General features: G+C 41.1%; 2 protein-coding genes across 2 annotated transcripts; both read right to left on the reverse strand.

Annotated features, from left to right (window-relative positions):
• Nucleotides 1–1,304: 1,304 nt before the first annotated feature.
• LOC129779285 (uncharacterized) lies at nt 1,305–2,969 on the reverse strand. Its single transcript, XM_055786685.1, has 3 exons — nt 2,832–2,969; nt 2,242–2,784; nt 1,305–2,180 (listed from the first exon to the last, which is right to left on the reverse strand). The coding sequence occupies exons 1-3, from the start codon at nt 2,967–2,969 to the stop codon at nt 1,305–1,307; spliced, it is 1,557 nt and encodes a 518-aa protein (XP_055642660.1).
• A 176-nt stretch (nt 2,970–3,145) lies between these two features.
• On the reverse strand, nt 3,146–6,886 carry LOC129779294 (uncharacterized). The gene has a single exon (XM_055786692.1). The coding sequence runs from the start codon at nt 6,884–6,886 to the stop codon at nt 3,146–3,148; it is 3,741 nt and encodes a 1,246-aa protein (XP_055642667.1).
• Between the last annotated feature and the right edge of the window lie 16,886 nt (nt 6,887–23,772).

The following is a 23,772-nucleotide window of genomic DNA, read 5'->3' on the forward strand; positions in this document are numbered from 1 at the left end:
ATCGAGATGCCATGTGCTAAAATTATTTTTGGTATAGATTCTATTATTGACATTACTTTTCATAACAGCACCACTATTTATGGATCTTTGTTGAATTAAAAAGGTTTTCTAAAAAAATATCAAAAATATATCGAAGGGGGAGAGATATAGAGATATAAAACAATTAATATTGGATTCAATTTTATAGTAATATTTTAAACGGTTTATTCAAAATGTTGGTTTTCCTAAACAGTTAATTGATTTCCCAATTGACTTCTAGATTTCAAGTAACAACTTTTCGAAGATAATAATTTCAATAATTTCAAAAATCAGTTAAGTTATATTGTGTTACGAACGAAGTTGAAAAAAAACAGCAATTTTTGAGTTGAGGAATCACTCTGTGTTCATTTGTATATTTTCAATATTTTCTGCTCATTATGAAACTTTTTTTTCTTTTTTGGTGCTCCTTCGTGCTGACCCTAGATATATGCTAGCACTATCATTCACGATCTTATTGTGGGATTTCATGCTATTTCCCGCCATTCAGAGCCGTTTTTTTTAACGAACAAGAAGTCACCATCTTCGATTCAGAAATGACTTCAGAATACTTTCGCTGGTAAGACTCTTTTGAGTTCTGATTCGTTTTTTGTTATATTTGTGAAACGAGATCCATTGTTATAACTCTGAATGGTGACTAGGGTTGCTTTCTAGTGAAATAACTTCATCTGTGGCGATCAACAAACGAGCACTACTCTTTAGAGCAATTTTATTTGTAATTGCTTAAAGCTAAAATTATTTGAAACATAAATATTGGTTGCGGTAAATTCACTTGATTCACTTACATTTTATAGTGCAATTAGACAGCTTTTTTATCCGTCGATTAATCGATCGATCAATCCTGTATGCTTTAGCATCTAGTTTTAATTAGAATCCTGTTCTGTAGAAATTCAGTTATTTTAATTTAGGTTATCCAATTGTAGGAATTATTTCAATGGTTTTCTAACCTATCCGAAGTTCAAATTCCTTATTCGGAGCTCAATTCACTGTTTTAGCTAGATATAATTTAATTTAAGCTGTAGTTTAAGAATAGGATATAAGTAGTTACTTAATTTAATTCACATAGTCACATAAGCTACTTACAAGTATAGATTTAAGGTAAATTAAGGCACAATTTCAAATTTGCATAATATCTCTATAAAAACAATATATTTTTTCCGTGGGCAGATGATCAATTGATGTATTGCTCTATTGTTGTTGCATTGGTTCGCTTCATCAACGATAGCGAACCTACCGTTGATGGAGCGAACCAATCTTCGATAAGTCGGTTACAGTGAAGGCGCTGTGGGCCGGGTTGCCGGTGCTGTGATCGTGCAAACATTCCCCTCCCCGTGAGAATGAATTGAACCATCAATCTCACCAAGTCTATCTACATCCAGCACTGCCAGCTTTGAGACAGGTCTCCGAAACAGTCCACTAGATGTTTGAACCAACGCCTGCCGGATTCGTCCATCGCTGCCCGGAGTCACTTCTACAATTCGTCCACGTATCCATCCATTTCGTCTACTGTCGTCGATCACAATGACCAAGTCTCCGGGTTGGACAGGCTTCGTCTCTTCAACCCATTTAGTGCGTTTGGTGAGTGTGGGTAAGTATTCCCGAACCCATCGCCTCCAGAAATGGTCGATACGTTTCTGGACCAGGTTCCAGGATGCATTAAGCTCATTAGCAGAGTCTTCTAACTTTGTTATAGGCTGCACTACTCCAGATGAGCTTCCCAAGATGAAGTGGTTTGGAGTGAGTGCTTCTCGCTCTGCTGAGTCCAGTGGTAGGTACGTGAGCGGGCGCGAGTTGACAATTCCTTCAGCCTCTACCAATACAGTTTGTAATCCTTCGTCGTCGAGTTTGTCATCTTGGGGAATGCTTTTCATGGCGTTCTTGATGGAACGTACCATGCGCTCCCACGATCCCCATATGGGGACAGGAAGGCGGAATGAAGAACCATTTTGTCTCGGTGTTGGTGAACATCGTAGCTGCATCCTGCTCGATCCGCTCGATTTGGTCTTGCAGAATTCGTTCCGCTCCGGTAAAGTTCCGACCATTGTCGGAGTATATTTCTTTCGGTGACCCTCTGCGACAGATGAAGCGACGTATACAGGCGATACAGCTCTTCGTCGATAAATCATATGCAACCTCAACGTGTACTGCACGAATTGTGAGACACGTAATCAGACACACCCACCGTTTTGCTGCGGATCTGTTTACTTTCACCAGGATTGGCCCAAAGTAGTCGATGCCGATATAAGTAAATGGGCGAACTCCAGGCGACAAGCGTGCTTCCGGAAGAGGACCCATCCTTGGAGTTGAAGGCTTAGCTTTCATCACCTTGCACCGTTGACACCGCTTCTCGATGTCTCGAACTACTGTGCGCAGATGTGCAATGTAGAATTGCTGGCGGATTTCGTTGACCACCGTTTCGGAGTTTCCATGGAGAAGCTTCCTATGGAAATTATCGACGATAAGGTTGGTGACGTGGTGTTTTCTCGGTAGTATCACTGGGAACTTCACATCTTCCGCTACCCCTTGTGCCGCAGAAATGCGACTGTCGACTCGGAGAACTCCCTCATCATCAAGCATCGGTGTAAGCATCCGAAGAGGGCTTGACTTCTCTAAGATCAGTCGTTCACAGATCGGTACTGTCTTATTTTTAGTAAGAATAGTCAACTCATCTGGGTAAACCTCAGACTGAATCAGTTTCCAAAGCAATATCTCGGCTGCCTTCAATCCCTCGAGTGAGTCAACGATATGCTACATTTTGTGCCTTTCTGATTGCGAATAGTTCCAAACCTTATTACATATGCCGTTGCGTGCAGCAATCGGTTCCAATTGGAGAAGCGTTCGTATACTATCGGAGTACGCAGGATGAGCACTTCTTGATGCAGATGACATGTTCGCAATTCTTCATCAGTGGTTGCGAGCGATCTCTTCGGCATAGGCCACTCCTCCTCTGGCAGTTGCAGAAATGTCGGGCCATTGAACCAGCGGCCTGATGCGCTGAGGCACGGTCCACTACCCCACTTGGTAGCCTCATCTGAGACGTTAAGTTTGCTCGGAACGTATCTCCAATCGTTCACGTTTGACGATGAAAGAATTTCTCCAACGCGACAGGCTACGAAAGGGCGATATCTTCGATGTTCTGCCGGATCCAAGCCAGAGTCACTTCGGAGTCCGACCAGTAGATGACGCGGTTGATTCGGATGGAATGATTAGAACGCACAAATACCAGCAACCGGGTTCCCAATACCGCGGCCATCAGCTCCAACCGAGGAATGGAGACATATCGAAGAGGAGCCACCTTCGTTTTGGCTGACACTAGAGCGCATTTCGCTGTTCCATAACGATTGGTAGTTCGGAAGTACACCACCGCTGCATACGCCGCTTCACTTGCGTCGACGAACACATGGGCCTCCAACGAACGGTACAGCTCAGTGCTCGCGTTCTCGAAGTAACACCTTGGAATCCGAACTTCGTTGACTTCATCCAACAGGCTAATCCATTTCGTCCACGATTCGTGGACGCTTTCGTCGACAAATTCATCCCATTTGATGCCGCTACGCCAAATATTCTGCATCATTATTTTCCCGTGTACCAGCACACACGCCAGCAGGCCCAACGGGTCAAAAAGGCTCATTATACATTTCAGCACCTGACGTTTCGTCGGTCTCGTTCCCGTTCCGATCAGTGCCGCAATTTCCTCCCTGAAGATCGCAGAAAAAAGTACATTGTCCTCTTCGGTATGCCACAGCATCCCTAACACGCGCTCCGATTGCGACCTCAATGACAAGTCTTTCGTTGCTTGGTTCGGAGATTGCCCCAAGTGGTCCAGAACTGCCTTTCGGTTTGATGACCAATTCCGGATTTCAAATCCTCCTTGCGGATGGACCCATTTCACCTCGCTGGATACCTTCTTCGCCTCCTCGTTCGTCTCGAAGCTGTCAAGGTAATCATCGACGTAGTGCCTGCTACGAATGGCAGAGGCTGCCCTCGGGAACTTGCCTGCAAACTCTTCCGCATTCCGATTCTTAACGAATTGGGCTGATGCAGGAGAGCTGCTCGCTCCGAACGTTAGTACGTCCATTATATAAATACTAGGTTCGACGTTGGTGTTGTTGCGGAATAAAAATCTCTGAGAGGATCGGTCTTGCTTGATAACTCTCGTCTGGTGGAACATCTCTTTGATGTCTCCACTCACTGCCACCGGGTACTGACGGAAATGAAATTGAACCGAAATCAGTGATACGAGAAGGTCAGGACCGGACAATAGTAAGGAGTTCAAAGAAATTCCATCGACCTTCGCTGCGGCGTCCCATATTAGCCGCACCTTCTCCGGTTTCTTCAGATTGCAAACCACCCCTAACGGAAGATACCAGGTTCGTCTCGGGTCTGCGTCGGCTAGCTCGTCCGCCGTTGCTAGATGTGCAAACCCCTTATCCTGGTATTCCTGTACTTGTCGGTGGATGTTTTCTTTGAGAACGAGGTCTTTATCCATGCGTCTCTCGAGACACTGTAGACGGCGTAGGGCCATCGGAAAGCTATCGGGGAGCTCTACATAATCCGTCCTCCAAAGCAGGCCCGTTTCAAAACGGTTACCTATTCTTCGCGTCGTCCCCTCCATGATTTGTCGTGCTCTTACATCTGTGGTGGATTCCACAATTTCCACATTGCTCACCCCACAGTCCTCCACATTGAAGTAATCTTTGACCAGTCGTTCCAGCTTTTCTTCGGCTTGGCATTCACATACGTGGTAGTTAAATTCTTCGTAGTCTTGCTTCGTTGTCTTGGCATTCAGACTACCATAGACACACCATCCTAGGCTAGTTTTGGTCGCTATGATTCCGCTTTCACCTTTTTTGATTTTCAACGGCACCGCCAATTGCAGGTTTCGGAGTTCGATTAGTAGTTTTGGTGTTGCATTCTCGTAGCTACGAACCGGAAGTCCTTTCAGGTACGGATGATCCTCTAGAACCTTCTCGAAGCACAGCGTTTGCGATGGTAAATTCAAACTTTCCACTGTGCGTACGTTCACCAGGTGGAATCGATTGTTTCGATCTATTTCGGACACCTCAAGCGAAACTATCTGCGACTCATCTTCGGTTCTCGTCATGTTAGCGGTCCATTTAAGGCAAAGCGGGACGTTGGGACCTTCCACCCCAAGTTCTTCAACCAAGCTACGCTCGGCAAGCGTTGCAGAGGAACCTTCATCCAAGAAGGCAAACGCTGTGACAGACTTTGAATTTCCATGAATCGTTATGGGAATAATGCGAAAGAGAATGGATTGTTCGTGATGGTGATGTGCGTGATCTTCTACACGAGAGGTTCCCGGAGTCTTCTTGGCCACTGTTTCCACTTTGTTGTGTAGCAATCGATGATGCCGATATTGACAACCGTCGATCCCACATTGACTCGAATTGCGACATGTTCGCCGTCCGTGCGGATTGAGACAAGTTCGACAAACCTTCAGCGACTGGATACTTTTCCATCGATCGTCCACCGGTAGATGTTGGAATTTCGTACAATCTTTCAATCGATGACCAACTTTCCCACAGAACAAGCAAACTTTACCCTGACCCGCTCTTTCTTTCGCGGCACTACCTGATGCTGAGTTTTCGACGTGGGCATGGACAAAACTTTTGTCTTTGATTCGAGATTTCTCATGCTTCGCTGAGTATTCCCCGCCAGTAATAACGATGACTTTGCTGACCGATTCGACGATCGCTGACATGAAGTTGCTGAAGTTTTGCAAACTCGCATGAGGAATGAATGAAAGATGCTGCGCCCACTGTAGCTTTACGTTGGCTGGTAATTTTTCAACCAGTTCTTGGAGCAGCGCTGGGTTCACCAGATGCGCTTGCTGTCCTGCTGCAATAAGATGTTGTGTCAAGTTTCTGACGGACATCCCGAAATCTATCAACGAGTCAAGCCTCTCAGATTTGGGAGCAGGTGTTTCACGCACGGTTTGAATTAATTTATTTATAATAATCTCGGGCCGACCATACAAGGTTCGGAGTGTATTTATCACTTCCGGAACAGAATCAGGCGACAGAAGGTAATATCGCACTGATTTTAGAGCGCTACCTTTCAGGCAACGTTGCAAACGAGCCAGGTTTTCTACGTTGCTAAACCCGCAAGCGGCTGTGGAGTTACTAAAACTACTGAAGAATATCGGCCACTCCTCTGGATCGCCCATGAACTCGGGTAGATCACGTGGCATAACCTGTCTTGCAGCTAATTGTTCCGGGGATGGTCGATGAAGTGCTTCGTTTGCTGGCGCAGCAGCTCGATTCGAGTGCGCAGGATAGTTGGGCGGCTGCTCGAATGGTAGCGGTGCACTCGCAGAAGTATCACGAATATTCACGGGCGTCTCGTGCGCTAACGGCTGCTCACGTGAAACCGTTACATGTGGGAAGAAACTTGATGACACGTTATGAGAACGTGATTGTTCGTTAGAAAATGACGCGAGTTGGATAGACGAGCGCGCTTGATGAGTACGCTGCTGCTCGATTGGGACCGGCACAGGTGGAGGATTCGAGCGCGCATGACTGATACGCGGCTGCTCGGTTGGGACCGGTTTACTGATAGGATATTGTTCCGATGGTACCATCATTGGTACGGTTGTAGTGGGAGGGACCCTGTCGCAGGTATTTCGATCAACGAAGTGATTTGTCTTCGGAATAGCACCCTTAGATGTAGTCAGAGTAGGGTGTGAGAGTGGAGTGGATTGTTTTCGCTCTTGTAACTGTATTCGAAAGCTTTGCAGTTGCGTCTCAAGCATCTTGATCTGCTCAAGTGTCGGTTCTGACTGCTGCTGACACTGTTCCGGCTGTTGTTGTAGCAATTGAAGCCCTGACATCATGCCAGGATCAAATGACACTGCGTTGTCTGTTTGCTGGAAATTTGCGGGATTGTTTTTTTTTTTATTGATTCGTTTATTTTTACAGACTCAGTTACTTAAGTTTAAAGGAGCCGAATTCTTAAATATATTTTTGAAAACTATATATATATATAAACAATTTTCTTACATCTATGGTTAGTAAGGTGAAAAACCGATTACTCGCGGTGTGCTCGAGTTTAGAAGGGTGACATATTTTTAGGAGAAGGATGGGATATAAGGAAATCGTAACAATGTTGATGAGCACTCAATTCTTAAATCTATTCGTAAAATCTTTAAGTTTGTTGCGATCAACAAACGAGCACTACTCTTTAGATCAATTTTATTTGTAATTGCTTAAAGCTAAAATTATTTGAAACATAAATATTGGTTGCGGTAAATTCACTTGATTCACTTACATTTTATAGTGCAATTAGACAGCTTTTTTATCCGTCGATTAATCGATCGATCAATCCTGTATGCTTTAGCATCTAGTTTTGATTAGAATCCTGTTCTGTAGAAATTCAGTTATTTTAATTTAGGTTATCCAATTGTAGGAATTATTTCAATGGTTTTCTAACCTATCCGAAGTTCAAATTCCTTATTCGGATATCAATTCACTGTTTTAGCTAGATATAATTTAATTTAAGCTGTAGTTTAAGAATAGGATATAAGTAGTTACTTAATTTAATTCACATAGTCACATAAGCTACTTACAAGTATAGATTTAAGGTAAATTAAGGCACAATTTCAAATTTGCATAATATCTCTATAAAAACAATATATTTTTTCCATGGGCAGATGATCAATTGATGTATTGCTCTATTGTTGTTGCATTGGTTCGCTTCATCAACGATAGCGAACCTACCGTTGATGGAGCGAACCAATCTTCGATAAGTCGGTTACAGTGAAGGCGCTGTGGGCCGGGTTGCCGGTGCTGTGATCGTGCGAACAATCTAAAAGCAAAACAAAAGCACTCAATTCCACAAACATTTATGTTTCATGAAGCTTACATCGTGTCATTTAAACATTACAAGTCAAGTTCAAAACTTTCTTTCCTTTTACACGTCACATACATCACAGGGGACAAGCAAGACAATACATCACAGGGGACAAGCAAGACATCCGAATCACTGATCAAAAGTTGTTTAAATGATTCTTAAGTGTCACTTGTGTATACACGATCATTCCTCTTATTGTGACTATCTTCTAACAAAACCAAATTTTCATCGGAAAAAAAAGTATTTCGAAGGGGCTCACTCTGGTTCTTCATCAATTAGTAGATGAGCTCGAGCAGAAGTTGAAAATAATGATCAATTCGGAGAACGGGCAGATAATTTAGGAACACTGGATTTGCACAATGAGCGAATGGTTGTGTGACAAATTAAAACTCAATCAACAACCAATACTCCAATTTGTGGTGTAGTACAGACAGAATAATCGTAAACTTTTTGAACCCGGCAACAAAATGCGCAGCAAAAGCTTCTTAATTGTGCAGAGTTGCAGAACACAATTGTTCACTTTTCAATTTGCTGCTCGTCAACGTATCTCACATTGAAAAATCCAACACAGTTGATGTTGAGGACATTTATAGTTTAAATTTTTAACGGCGGCTACTACGGAGAGCAATCACGATTCAATTTAACTAACGAAGCTTTCCCGATTCATTCAACCGTGCTACTGCAGCTGGGTGCTGCAACATATGGAGGAAAATGAAAAAAAAAAAACGTACGAAATTTTATTCAGGTGCAGCATCCCTTCCCCAGAGTCTGCCGTGATTTGGCATAATTCAAGGAGCGAATCGTTTTGTCGAATAATATTCATTTTTCAGTGCACTTTTCACTTCTGCTTCGGATCCAATAATACCAAACGCAGGTTTGAACACAATCTGTAGTACTATCTGAAAGTTCAAATCCTGTTTTTTTTGCACTTACTTTGGGGCGGAAGTGTGCGTCTCACATTACGTGGGGGTGAAAATATAGCACCGCCAATACTCACCGCAAAACGGCTTCGGTACACAAAATTGGATAAATTGATAAAACGGCAGCGGTCGTGTTCGCTAGCACATTTTCTTCTCCGACACGATTTCGAACTCTTACATCGAGTCCGGAAAAAAATGCGAAAAAATTGAATGAAAATGAATAATTTTTTTCCTCGCTCCTATGTATTCTTGAATATTTATTTGAGCATATCATGATAAAGGTCACCCTGGCGGGTTAATAGAGGCGAGAGAAATATGGGAATAAATCTCAGTAAATGATATTTATTAAAGGAAAGTGCTTGAAAAGCTAATCACTCGATATTGTGCCTCCGTTTAGTTGTGAAATGTATTCACAACATTCCATTCAAAACATTCATTCCCAGTCACTGAAATTCCATCCGATGCTGTCAACGCGAATTCCCCCATTTAACCATGACGAGGGAGAGTTCTACTCTACAGTGAATTTCATTTGCGAATTCCTACGACCTACCTCTCGTCTGGTATGCTTTCATTTTGTTAACGTAAATTAGTTTCGACGACGTTTACCTCACTTGCAACGAGCTTAACCGCAGAACGCCGTTTATTCTGGTAGAGCAAACATTGCACGTATTTATTCTGGGTGCATGTGTGGTTTGAAGCTCACACAAACCACCATATTACCTCAGACCACATCATTAAGGTTAAACGGAACCAAGTCACGGCTGCTTGTGACGTATTTGTGTTGGGTAAATTTTCTTAGAACCCAGAGGCGATATTTATGTAAGGGCCCACATAAAACATGTAAACTGTTCTTGAACAAAATACAATTAATTTTAATTAAAGAACATCTATCATTTGGTGAAAAAATGCTCGACAAAATGAAAGTTTAAACCTAAAGCAGTAACATCAGTCCTCCATTGAGTCGATGAATTTATGGTCATGGAATTGAATCAATTGGAATTAGTTCCAATGTAACCATTGTTATAGGAATAACAATGTTAACATATATCTTCGATTACAATCATCCTTTTGTTGTTTCTGTAACTACAAGAAGAACTAATTTGTTTCATGTTGAATACTTTGGATCTTTCAGAAGATGAAATTATTACGAATTGTACTATGTTGATACGATTTCATAGACAATGTCACATTTTTCCTATTATTAAAATGGCAAATTTGTTTCGCAACCTGTTTCCAAGTGAAGTCGAAAACTCGGTCTCCAAAAAGACGTCCCCTCATATCAAACCGGACAAGCATTTGCAAATCTACCGAAAGCGCATTGTCCCAGCTACTATACCTCATCAAATAATCTCTCTCCGAACTTAGAAGCTCCGTCAGATTGCCACATTGATAAGTGATTTCACCGTAAACATCACACAACAGAACGAGACCAGAGGGAGTTCGACGCTCAGCGAGTCCGACTTCTGTTGCTCCAGCAACGAGACACAAATTAGTGAAATGATGTTCGAAAATCTCCAGCTTCAACAAACAACAAACGAACCAAAGACCAGCTAAATCCGGACTGAATGATGCTTCAAGTACGGAAATAATCCGATTATTCTGCTCTTCCCATCTTGCTGAAAAGCATTTCAAAGCTGTATCACATACCGTATGTTATCTATTCACTTTGGATAAGATCTGAGATTGGAGAAGGTTGATACAATTAACAATTTGCATTTTTAGATGGTTGCTCAGCATGGAACAGATAAAAAAGCACCAAAAGTTCCAAGCTACTCGTTAAAGCTTCGGCACTAATCAGCCTTATTTGGTATTCACGGAACGTTTCAGCAAAATTGCGTGTCCGTGTTTTCCACAAGTGCCTCGCCCGTTTCATTCAACTCACAACCCGCGAGAGCACTTTCGCTCGTTGTAATCAAGCCCTTCCGATGGGTAACCATCAATCAACGCCGCCGGAGCTTGAATTGCTGCGATACGATACGATTTGTCCTGTTGGGACAACAACCCGCGCCACTGTTTACTCGGGGTAAACGTTAATCCATTAGCAATCGGTGGGTATTGTCCAAATTTGCCCGAGAACACCGTTTAACACTAGATATATTCAAACGCCCCAATGATTGAAAATTAACAACGATTCGATATACAATCGGAAATTGCTTTTGATACGAAGTTAACTGGTTCAACCTGACCGTAATCGTCGCGTATGTCAACAGGGCGTAAAAAATAGATCGTTACAAACGTGACTCGATTTAAAAAATGGATATCGCAAACAAAGTGACCAAACCGCCCTCGGAATAGTACTAAATTCATCCGATGAGAGAAGATTTTGTTATGCTGTTCTCAACTATTTGTACTCGCAGAGCAGTGAGGGTGCCTTGCTTAAAAGTTCTGTTGTGTCGTTCAATGCACTACAGCAAAACCTATTTTTGTGCGTTTTTTTTTTCGTGCGATTTTCTGTTCTTGTGCGTTTTTTTTTCGTGCGATTTTTTTGTGCGGTGTATGAACAGAAGCAGATTTGACGAAGTTATTGTCCATTTTGTATTTTCGATGGTTTATATGCATTTCAGTGCGAAAAAGCATATTTGCGTCTCAATTATCCACTTCTGAAATCATTATCCTCCTCTCATCAAATGCTCTAAGTTTCCCTAAGTTTTTGCATGACATGATTTCTAACAGCAACACGTTTCGACATGCGACATGCAACGACATGCGACATGCAAAAGCACAAAACAGCCACGCGCAACCGAAGAGGCAAACTGTCCCGTCGCAAAGCAGGGAAACAAAAGGAAATTGAACGGTGAACGGCATGGATTTGAGTTATTTCGTTGGGGGAAACTTTTTTTATGCGGTCCCTATCTACCGCACAAAAAAAAGACGGGTGGGTAATGTCGGGGACATAACCGGAGTGACGTAGGACTATACAAAGGGGACAGCTTTTGTTAAATATATATTTTAAATATATTGTTTTATTTTCTTCTCCTACGTGAATACCTACCTATCTACCTGAAAAATGGATTAGTTTACTGTTTACTCTTTATGAATATGTTGATGGTTCTGAAAAAAACCTTTGGTGTTGTGTTTTTGTTATCACTCGATATTCCCATCTTGTTCGGTTAAACCTTCCTGTTTAGCTATTGCGTTTGCCACTCGCACAGCTTTCACAGTTGGAAAATTTCTTCCCATCCAGCTTGTGACATGTTGTTCAGTAAATTACATTTAATGCGACGTGCCGGAGAAACACTTTGCCACTCACTGAAACTAATTGTTGCCTTGATGAGCGCCGAACCGAAGCTGCTCTGTTCTTGATGCGGGTTTTCTGATTGTCGTGAGCAGCTTTGCAAGCCAACTCGAGCACTCTGACGGCCGAAACTCTATAATCGCTGTTAGGTATACTGGTGCCCGGCACCAATCCATTCGGCCTAGTTACCCTTGCGAAGCAATCAGTGAGACTTTGCCTTTCCCTTAACTTGTCCTCCTTTGTTACGTCCACGATGCCGATGCCGTACAACCACACGGGTTTACGATTTGAAAGAAAATAAGATATTTTTTTGGGGTCCGCGTGTTTTATACTCTAGCGGTACACACTCACAGGATAGAGAGAAATCGGCAGACTCAGCCAAAGAGGCGAGTCCAACGAGACGAACGAATGAGCGTTAAAAGGGAGCGATGGCAAAAAAATACATTCATTATAATTTGTTCGTTAGTTGGATTCACATGCAGGCTAAAAAGGGTCCTTTTCAGGATCACAAAATTATCTTCAATCTAAAGAGTTTATTGTTTTGTTATCACTCGATATCCCCATCTTGTTCGGCTAAACCTTCCTGTTTAGCGATTTGTTGCCACTCGCCACAGCTTTCACAGTTGGAAAATTTCTTCCCATCCAGCTTTGTGATATGTTGTACAGTAAATTACATTCAATGCGACGTGCCGAAGCGCCACTCAGTGTCGCATTGGAGGCGATTTTAACCTGTAATTGAACATTTGCGATGACAGTGGTACAGTGTCGACTTTCAATGTGAGGTCATGATTTGGATTTCTATGTTTACAAAAATGTCCAACTAAATAAGTCGCATTACATGTCCGTCCAATTAGCTAAATGTCGAGCTAATTGTAAATTACTGTACTTTCAATCTGGAAACAATTTAAGAATTGATGAAAATTGTATAATCAGGAAAGTCCCCAACTATCAATAAGCTCAGAACAACTGCCAAATTCACATACTCATCATATCCTGGCAAACAAATTATGAAAAAATCAATTTGTGTTTTATTATTATTTTGGATAATGTTTTAGAAAGCATTGAACTGTATTTCCTAAACTCTTTCTTGAAAGGTTTAATGGCCCTGAAAAGCGCCTTGCTTTATGGAATGGTTCCAATTTAGAAAACTTAGTACTCGTGGTTTTGAAAAAAGCCATTTCGAACGCCCTCGATGCCGCCTTGTTCTGGATTTGCCACCAAAGCAGTTTGTATAAAGAACAAACTTTTTTCTTCTGCTACCAGCTGCCGTTTTGCGATTGCGTTTGCCACTCGCCACTCGCTGCAACTGCCTGTTGTCTTGATGTCCACCGAACCGAATGTGTTCTGTTCCGAATGCGGGTTTTTTTATCGTCGCGAGCAGCTTTGCCAGCTAACTCGATCACTTCGGCGGCCGAAACTATATAACGCCGGCTAGGTGGACTGGTGCACTGGTACTAACGCGCTCGGCCTAGCTACCCTTGCGGGGAACTCTAGATCAACACGGTTCGAGCGGGATTTTGCCTTTCCCTTCACTTTTCCTCCTTTACCATGTCCAGACATGGCTGCTTGGGTTGGTTTGTTGATGTGTTGTGATGCGAACCGATGTGGTGTACGGTTTGGATGAGGATGATCGTTACGGCAGCGGAGCGGGGATTTTTAAGCTAACTGGCTGGCTCGAGAATTACGCATGTGTGAGACTGCGACCAATGTTTCGTTCATTTTTTTCTTTTTCCTTTCCAATCGTGCTTCATTCTATTTCGCTGCTGCTCTGGTTGCCCGTTTTGGTCGGTACGATTTGAGGAGTACAAAATGGACCAATAAAAAATGGGCACATAGTGCATTTTGACAATGCTTGATATTTCACAATTATTCAACTATTTATCTCAAGAAAAATGAAATGTTATTCGTTATGATAGATGCGTAGATATATTTCCTATCAATTGGTGCAAAAACTTTTGCGATCTATTGAGAAATGCTCGAGTTATAAGCGTTCCAAATCTTGCATTTTTTCCAACTTGTTCAGTGCCTAGATTTCCATTTCACCCCCTATATCTTCCGGTTAGACGTAGTCCTACGTCAAAAAATTCAAAATGTGTACCGAACACGATTTTTTAAAGCTGCTGGTGAAGTTTTGCACGATTTTTTTATGCGACTTTTTTGTGCGGTCCCTATTATTGAGCTCTGCGTCGTGTGTATGTCCCATATTCCATGGAAATGATTTTCGGTTCTGTGTACTTTAGGTTGATCGTTTGATTTTGAGGAGGGGTTACCCGATTTTATAATAAAATTCATAAGCTATGCTATTGTTCACTAATTTGTTTGAACCATAAAAATGTATTCAATGCAACTTCGAACAGATTATCTCTCTGTCTCGAAGACTCGTTAACGTTTTCCTTCGTAGCCACATTGGTTGCGCGTTCGCTTAGTAAGCGATCGATCGTGAGTTCAAAACTCAGGACCCTAAAATAACCATCTTTGTGTTGTTATAGAATAACTACTTCCACGCAACAACCATCAGCGATGGAGATCGATCCACGGTCAAATGAAGATCGATTCATCCATACAACTGGTCTGCCTTGCAAGAAATATCGGGCTGTTGTGTCCGCTGTCCGATCTAACTAAACAATGGAAGAACAGAAAAAAAAACTCTTAAACCAATAGACTGTGTAATTCACAATTTATAGAAACCATAACAATGTAACATGTACACGATCAAAACTCGGCCCTGTTACAGTTAAAGTGCAAATGAGCCTAAATAAATAAACAAATGGGATAAAAAAGAGTCTTCGGAAGATCTTGGAAATCTGAACCCAGCCATCGATTCGATTTGAACTCCGTCTAATCGCCCGCGAATGATTGAAAACGACACAAATTCAAGCATAGAGGAACTTCGGAGTTTTTTCATCGTGATTCATTACGTACAGTGATGGGCGCAAAAAAAATCCATCCCCATTTGAAATGAAGGTGTTCCGATATTAAAAGTTCCATTTTATGAGTGGCAGAGTGAGGGACGATAGAGATTTCAGACACACAAACTAGTGTCTCCCCCTCATTAGCTCAACAAGGGCCTAGTTAATTCCCAAAACGTACCTCACGAGATAATCCCTCCGAGGATGAGTCAGCTCATCCTTTTAAGCCTCCTCCTCAAAAACTCGCAATCATTTCCTTTCATCCTCCTGAACTCACCAACCAAACCCAACCCTCTCAGCCCCATCTCTCGCTGAAACCTCGACCTCATCTACCCATCTGTTGTCCCCGCTTCCCGTGTCAGCGTTTATCCGGACAATGCACCTGGCGCTGGTCCTTGGGCAGTGTCTTAGAATATAAACATATATTCACGAGTAACGAATATGATGTTACTTCAGTGTAAATGACTTTTTTCAGCTTGCAACACACTGCCCTCATTATATTGATGACAATAACAAACGGGTTCATTTTGTTCTTATCGCTGATGCATGAACAAAGTTGCTATAATGATTGAATGCGAATACACTCAACAGTGGGATTCATAACTTCGCTGTTTTTTATACCTTGAATATCAAAAGCAACAAATTGATATTCATCACATTCGAAACTAAATTCGTTCTGGCATTGATTTTGAGTCAAAATTCAAAAATAAAAAATAAAAATAGTTAGGCTGGATTTAGAGAATAAAAACGCCAGATTTCGATGATACGAACTTTGCAAAAAATCAGGATTTTGTTCGGAGAGACGGTAACAACGGCATTAATAAAAACCAACCACACACAGCTGCCTCAGGTTAAAAGTAAACAACAGCTGATATTCATTTTTTTTCCCCCAAAATATATTTTTTATTAAGGCACATGTGGCGTTTAGCCTGACGGGACCGGGAGTCCAATATTTTGACAATTTTTGTCTTACAACTATGTTAGTAATATGTAACCGATTACTCGCGCTTGGCTCGAGGTTAGTATTACAAGTGTTCTCATAATTGGTATGTTGCAGTCTTCGATGCTCTGTACGTGTGCCCGACACGGGCTACTTCCTATCGGGATGCAGCTGACCATTAATCAGCAACGCTCCCTAGTCTGTACCCCATATCTAGCGTGGTGCGTCTTTCTCGACTCGAGGAATCCAGGATAGAATGGTCACTAGCTAGCGCAATCATCAGCTCGTGTAGAGTTGTCATGAGCGGTACAACCTTTGGCTCTTGTTGAATGATCAGTGGACTGCACAACCTTCGGCCCGTGCATCTGTAAAGAGTGTGTGTATGTATTGCCGCGACTAAGTAAAAGTTTATCGATCGGATAGGAGGGATATGAAACGGGGACACAACGAAGGAAACATCATTAAACGTTGACATCGGCGTTTCTGAGGAACAGGTATAGATGAAGCAGAAGATCAGGATCCCGGCTACCTAAGATATCCATATATTTGGTTGAAATGAAATTCAATTCTGGCCTGTTGAATAATCAAGATGAAAATTACACTGGGTAGAAAAATAAACTTCAAAACATATTAAAGAACAAAAGTTCATTTTGTGCCAAAAAACTTTCTTATGAGAAGTTTTTAAATATCGCAGAGTCATTTATTGTTAAACTCGACCCTTAAATTAAAATCCCAATTTACGGGGACTTCAATCAAAATACAATTGATTTCATTGTAGACGATGAGAACGAATCAATCTTACTCCCGGTTGTGGGCGAAAATGTGACATTGCAACTTATTTTCGATATAACAAGCCAACTAGGTCTATGTCGAATCAATCCTATTCCAAATGAACTAAATTGTTTCCTAGGCTTGTTGCTTACTAATTGCACAAAAGATTTCCATGTATCGAAAGCTGAATGTCCTCTTTGGAAAAATGAAAAATTCCACACTGTTATAGAATACTCTTTATTCATCGATAGCACAAGTACACGCCCCGCCGATTGTGATTTTGAGATAAATTTTGATTTCAAAAAGGCAGACTACGAGCAAATTAATTGTAAGCTTAATGATATAAATTGGTCATTTCTACTTAAAGATGAAAGGAACATAGACAAAGCTGTTGAAATTTTTGATGATAATCTGTAAGCGAACATGTTCCAACCAGAAAGAACAAACTTAATACAAACTCAAAAACACCACTAGTGATATTAAAAAACTCAAAGAAATAAGGTAAATTTGAACCCTTCCCAACTTAACCCAACACTATAATAAAACGAGCGTTTCCGTTGAACAGATTGCCAGGCAGAACAAACAGAACAGGCAGCATATCCGGGATTCTGGATCTGCCAATTATCCGGAATAATTTCCTGAGGATTCCTTATCCGCAACGAACGGACGAAAGTCGTAAGAGGATCGTCCGACCGGCACTCGGCGTGTTTCGCAGTGCCACGCAGCGTCCGTCATCATACGCTGTGCCATTTTTTGAGTTTCCTGACCGCGGAATCCTGGTCGGTACCCACGAGCAGAAACAGTAGCTCGCGGACAGCAAATCGAGCTGCGGCTGTATCCAGCTTTTCATCCCACCTCGTCAGAATGGTAAAAACCCTGCGCGCAGGTAGGTGACAAAATAAACGCATGGCCATAGCGTAGAAACATTACGCTACGCTTAATATACGTTACATTGAAAGTGTTGGGAAGAGAGAAGCTTTTATGAGAGTAGATTGAGGATAGGGAAAATAGAGAAACATGAAAAATGAGGAAGAGTAGAAAATAAACTGTAAATAGGGTTATAAAAGAGTTTCTTCTTTCTAGAAATTATATTTCGTTTAGTTGATTTTTATTCGGGACTTTCTCTCTCTGGTCCCCTCTCCTAAAGTTCGAATACCGAAATGGAAAGTTTCCCAAAAAAATAGGTTTACGTGGAAATCGTATTGAATTGAATAATAACGTTTCTGCAGGGAAGTTCACATGGGTTCGTGACCTTTCCCTATATCGTGCGTGGTCGTTCGAGGCTAGCTTGACCCCGAGAGGATATTTAGTTAGTCGGGCAAATAACACGACAGGGTCTCCCTTTGGGAGTGGCGCTAAAGCCACCTGATTTAGCTAAACTCGCGTGGTGGGACTTCGAACAGTTACAAAGGTTAGACCGAAAAAAAACTGCGAGTTGTCTTGTCTAACAGGAAGGACGCGAACGAGATTATTGCTGATAAACATTTTAACCCTGAATATCGAGTATTCATTCCATCCCATAACGTAAAAATTTTAGGGGTGGGGGTGATATCTGAAACGGGTCTGACGTGCACAAAAATACAAAGTGAGGGAGTGGGCAAGTTCAAGAGGCTTCCCTCGATGGAAGTCAATATCTTGGGACATAGCCAACTTGGAAAATTCGCCCAGGGAGGGGGAAAATAAATTTTACGCCGTCCAACTTGTTCCGAGTCACTTTTGCTGGCTCCGCCCTCCCTGCCTACGTTATGGTGGGTAAATTAAGACTACCGATACGACTCTTCGTGCCAAAGCCCATGACTCGTAACAAATGCAATACAGCATTCATACAGCAGCATATTGCGCCAACAAGGAGTGCTGTGCCACTTGCGGAGAGCAACATGTGGGCAATACCTGCAGAGCAACTGAGCATAAGTGTCCATATTGCGGGGGAACCCCACACGTGCTCTCAGCATGTGAAACTTACAAGAGTCGCTAGGCTACACAGAAGCGCTTTTCGTAGGAACGCTCAAAACACACTTTTGCGGACATTTTCAAGGGCGCTTCTCCACTGGCTCAACAAACACAACCATTACCAACAAACAATGTCTTCGCTTCGCTGTTAGTTGACGAATTGGAAACGGCCACGGCCTCGTTAGCACGAGGGCACACTGTTTCAAAGGGAATCCCAGGCGCAAAAATGTGACCACTCCCAAAGTTCAACGACAAGTCCCTTCGGTGATAGCCCCTGTTAGTTTGCCTAAAAAATCGAGTGCCATGGACAAGAAAAATCAGCTTCCTCCTGGCTTCCGTGGGAATAGTTCACGCAGCACTCGAGGGGAGATCAAAAACCCCAACTGTCCCTATTTTTTCGTCAAGTACAACTTTCCACTCGGAATTTATAAAGTTGACTGATATTGTGGATCATATCTTCACGTGTTTTAATGTTTCCTACTCCATCAGAACCATTGTAACCTCAATGCTTCCAGTATTAAAGACAATTTTACAGCAATTGATGCAAACATGGACTCTCCTTGCAATGATTATCTCCCTTGATGTCTAATTTAAATAGAGAGGTCGGAGATATCACTGTTTTACAGTGGAATTGTCGTAGTCTTATCCCTAAATTGGATACATTCAAATTTTTAATTCATAACTTCAATTGTGATGTTTTTGCTCTGTCTGAAACTTGGCTTTTTTCGCGAGATTATCTCTCTTTCCACGATTTTAATATTATACGGTCGATGCAGAACCTGCGAAAATGTATTTTCACGCTTGCTTCCGGTGTCATGAAATTTCATCCGAAAGACTGAAGTGTGATATAACATACCAGCTCGCGTTTCAGATTAGAGACCAAAAGATGTGGCGAAAGACACGTTGCTTCATACGGTAGAAGACATTATAATTATCTGATGCAGTAGTGCTCGAAATCTGGAAACTAGAAAATGACCCAGTTCGGTGCACCTGAAATCGTGATGATGAACTTTGTTCAAGAATTTTGCAAGGACCAAGTGAGAGCACATTATCATGTTTCGTTCCGTTCAGCTCGAGGAGACTTTCCTTCTAATTATACCTCTTTGGCGTTAATTCAGCTTTGGGAACGCAGCAGCTTCCACCATCTCTGCCATCGGGACAACGCAAAAAAATGGAGTCCCAATTTGTGGAAGCTGAATTCGCTTTATCATACGCACCTCTGAAGACAATGCTTTGCACACATTTCTCCGAGCTCTCAGAGGAATTAAAATGCTATTTCCGCAGTCGTTACGATGTTCCAATATTTCGACAATTGTTCCCCATTTCATGGGCGAGCTGAGATTCATATTCGATCTACGTTCAATTTTACCCTACTTTTTAACTACTTTGCTATTTTGACTGAGAACTAATGGATGAATGATTCATCTTGACTTGCGATGAAAAACCACTGTATACTAATATGTGACTTTGCGAAAAACTGAAATCGGCGCACACTTCCGCACGAGTATTCTTCCTGTGAATGTACGGTGCGAACGAGATAAATTCATTGAATATTAATGAGATTCAATGCCAGTCACGGAATCAATTACGTGATGTGAGTTCGTTCCGCGTTCGATTGGGAAGGTGAGACATTTATTATTACTCAGACTGAATGAGCGAAATCAATATTCGAGGTGGAGTATTTATATTTCGAAAGAAAGCAGTTGAAGGAAAGAGGTTTAATTGTTGATTATATGACTCAGCGACCGTTCGGATTAGACAGCACTTTTTACCTCGATGTTATTTCCCTTTGAACACGAAAAGTCACTTTTCCTGTCCCAACACTCGCATGCATAATCCATAACCCTGATGATGCGTTGGACTACTCTTTGGACGCTACTATCATCTGCCAATATTTATATAACAACCAAATGAATTCACCAAATAGGTTACTAGAAGAATCCATCCATGCAAACAGGCTACTAGAATAATTTTAACTTTCCTTGGTTCTAATTGAAAACGAACCCTCTAGTAGAACAAATTTGTATCTCAAATCTATAATGAAATAACAACAAACAAGATCAACTTTTACACTTCATCGTGGCATTGAGTTGACACCCTTCGATTGACTTCCATCGAAACAGACGCTGCTCCTCCTAATCATTATTCTGTAGTTTTTGGGTTGGACTCGATGAGTTTCACGATTGCACAAATGCAGCTTTTAGTCCATCTCGACGTTCATTCAATCTTTTGTTCACCTCCAGTAGACGAAGTTCATTCCAAGTGCAACGAAACAATGCCACACGAAATTAAGTTTGTGAAACTGAGTGAGCGATAAACAAGGCAAGACTCACTCCAAGAGAAGAACAAGTTTTGTGCATCTTCTCAGCCCTCATTTATGTACATCATACGCAACAGCTCTAATCCATTTCCGTCTGCCAGATGCAATAGAATCGCATGGGAAAATACAAGTTTTTGGAACGAAGTTTTCGAATTATTGTGGAGATGTTGAGAGGAAGATTTAATTTATCTCGAGTGTTATCTCTGAAGCAATGCAGATTCAGAACGCAGAAGTTGGATGTAGTCATCTCACGCGGAAGAGTTCCTTCATTTTGAAATTTTACGTGTTTGAGAAACAAATCATGAGTGAACCGAATCGAAACATAACTTACGACAGCGTTGGGAATTATCTTGTGCGAGTTCGGGAAGTATGAAGTTATATTCCGTATCCAGAATAACATAAGAATTCTTGGAGCGCGTATTGCGGAAACCTATCGATGCGTACTTTCCCATCCTACGTTTGATTTGATTACTTGTGGTTATGCTGAATTATGTGGTGCAGTCAAATTACCCTCTTCGATTGCAACCTAATCATGTGACAAGTTCTTAAAGCAGTGCATAAAATAGGATGATGAAATGTTTCAGACAATTACATAGGGTTGTTTCGATTCAGACAACTGCTTAGAGTTGACGATAATTAAATATTATATGTAACTAGGTAGGATCATATGGATTCGTAATTCTTGAGTGCACACTTCTGAATTTTCAAACCAATCGTTAAATCTGGGGTATTATTTTGGAAAGTGATTCGAAAAGTCAAAATATTAAAATATTAAAGCTTATTATAAAACAATGGTTCAAAAAGGGAAACCTGTCCTTGAAAATTTGTTATGTTACATTTCAAGAGGAACATATCATCAGAGACATCAAAATATAGAATGATACTTTATGTGGAAGTATACCATCGCATACGAAAGTATACGAAGCAAAAGGAAGTTAGATCGGATGTGAAAAATAGTATATCGAAGAATTTTGCTGTCGCTCAGTCAGTCTTTGTGTCTCCGCCCAGATAGTATCTGAGCAGAGTTCCGAAGAGTTGAGTAGAGATTAGAGTATTCTGTCTACATCACCAAAAAATGTCTCTGCCCAGAGGTATCTGAGCAGAGTTCCAAACTGATGAGGATAGATTGGCTACCCGATGAGTAGAGAAATGAAGATCGAATATAGTCAAAGCTTATCTATACTGATCGAAGGTTTATTTGCAACTGACCCTGTACTTAACATTTCGTGCCCTATTTATGCGATTGGCCAACAGTCATTTGGAGAGCGTTTGGTTGGATTGCGTCTGGAATATTCGCTATAACACAATTACGCGTTGTATAGCGGGTTCTTTTCCATCCATTCCTGGTCCTTTGACAATTCGCTCGTTATTGTTTGTTATGGTTATGATTGTCTAGATGTTGTTTTGTTGTGCTGTTGTGTTTCAAGAGGTGCAAATAATGTGTATCAGGTTTAGTTCCGTGTTGAAAAGGTAAGTAACAATTAATATTCAGATATATAGCATCACTAATTACTCTTTCTTTGCAGGTGCGGATTCAGGTTCTACTACTGCGGATATTGTTCAAAGTGTTGTGTTGAGTGTTAAGTATTTAGTGTAATGTAAAGTGTTTAAATAAAGTTGTTTGTATGAAAAACGAGATGTATTTGTTTTTATAGCTTTCCATCTGGGCCGTAACACTTTGTATTTATCAATTTATACTGTTTTATAATTAACACATATCTCAAACAAAACATTAAACTTTTGAATATAGCAGACTAACAATGGGGATTTTGAAGGCATGGGAAAAGTATCTGTTCTCGTTGAACAAATTGGGAAACAGTATGCTCTACTGAATTTTTATAATATTGCTGGCCATTATAAGGTAACTGTTTAAAGAATTCTGAGAATATGTGACTTTTGCTTGCAAATGTAAATTTCAAATTGATTTTATGGTAACTGGACTAGAATAACTAAACATATCCTGGTCCCAAGAGTAACTGTAGGAATCCTTCGAATTTAAATGATTTTAAAGGCTACTTGAAATATTAGAAATGTATAAGGACATTAAATCAAAACTCATATCATATGCATTAGTAAGAAAGTTCTAATTACGTGCGATATTGAAAGTGGTGTTGGGCAGATTTTTAATTGTCATTGTCTTCGTTTGACGGTGCGTGTTTCCCCCAAATCAGAGCTCAATTAAAAGCAATTATCTCACTTTATTTTACAATGTTCTGTTCGTCTGGAGAGCAATTACTGGTGATAACTTTATACCACATACGATAGATATATGCTCAATGAATCAATAGCTTTAATGACTTCAGGGTTCCATGCTCGATTTTTCAGAAATGGAAATATATAGTAAATCCCATCGCTCCAGCGTAACACAAACCATAACATCCAATGCAATTATTGGTGAACATGTTGTGCCACCGCAAAATTGTGTCACCATATGAACTTCATTTTATATATATATATATAGGATGAATCCCTGCCATAGCGACACAGTGAAGCAATAACATAGAACAACTCTCTCCCACTCCTTTTTTCCTGAATGGTACTGATTCTCACCTCTTCAACTTCCGTTCCCAAAATAAATTTCGACTTTCATCCTTCCGTCCTGTATATTGTATTTTACAGTAAACAGTGAACTCATCATTTGTATATTTGAACTTTAGCTTCAGATTTGTTTATATTTTGAGGAGATTTAAATCCCAACACATAGCACATAAATGCAGCAGCCTCATGTGTTTCGTTCATGCATTTGTGTGTGGGAACACCAAATGATAACGGAAAAGCACTCATTCGACAAACAAGCCTTACAAAGTATAGTTAGCATCACA

The sequence above is a fragment of the Toxorhynchites rutilus genome, chromosome 3 (genome assembly GCF_029784135.1).
Source record: "Toxorhynchites rutilus septentrionalis strain SRP chromosome 3, ASM2978413v1, whole genome shotgun sequence".
NCBI lineage: Eukaryota > Metazoa > Arthropoda > Insecta > Diptera > Culicidae > Toxorhynchites > Toxorhynchites rutilus.

Coding starts and splice junctions, on each gene's coding strand:
- LOC129779285 (XM_055786685.1), bottom strand. CDS start 2,969: ATGCCGAAGAGATCGCTCGCAACCACTGATGAAGAATTGCGAACATGT. Junction 2,785..2,831: donor TGCTGCACGCAACGGCATAT/GTAATAAGGTTT, acceptor CACAAAATGTAG/CATATCGTTGACTCACTCGA. Junction 2,181..2,241: donor TTGGGCCAATCCTGGTGAAA/GTAAACAGATCC, acceptor CAATTCGTGCAG/TACACGTTGAGGTTGCATAT.
- LOC129779294 (XM_055786692.1), bottom strand. CDS start 6,886: ATGTCAGGGCTTCAATTGCTACAACAACAGCCGGAACAGTGTCAGCAG.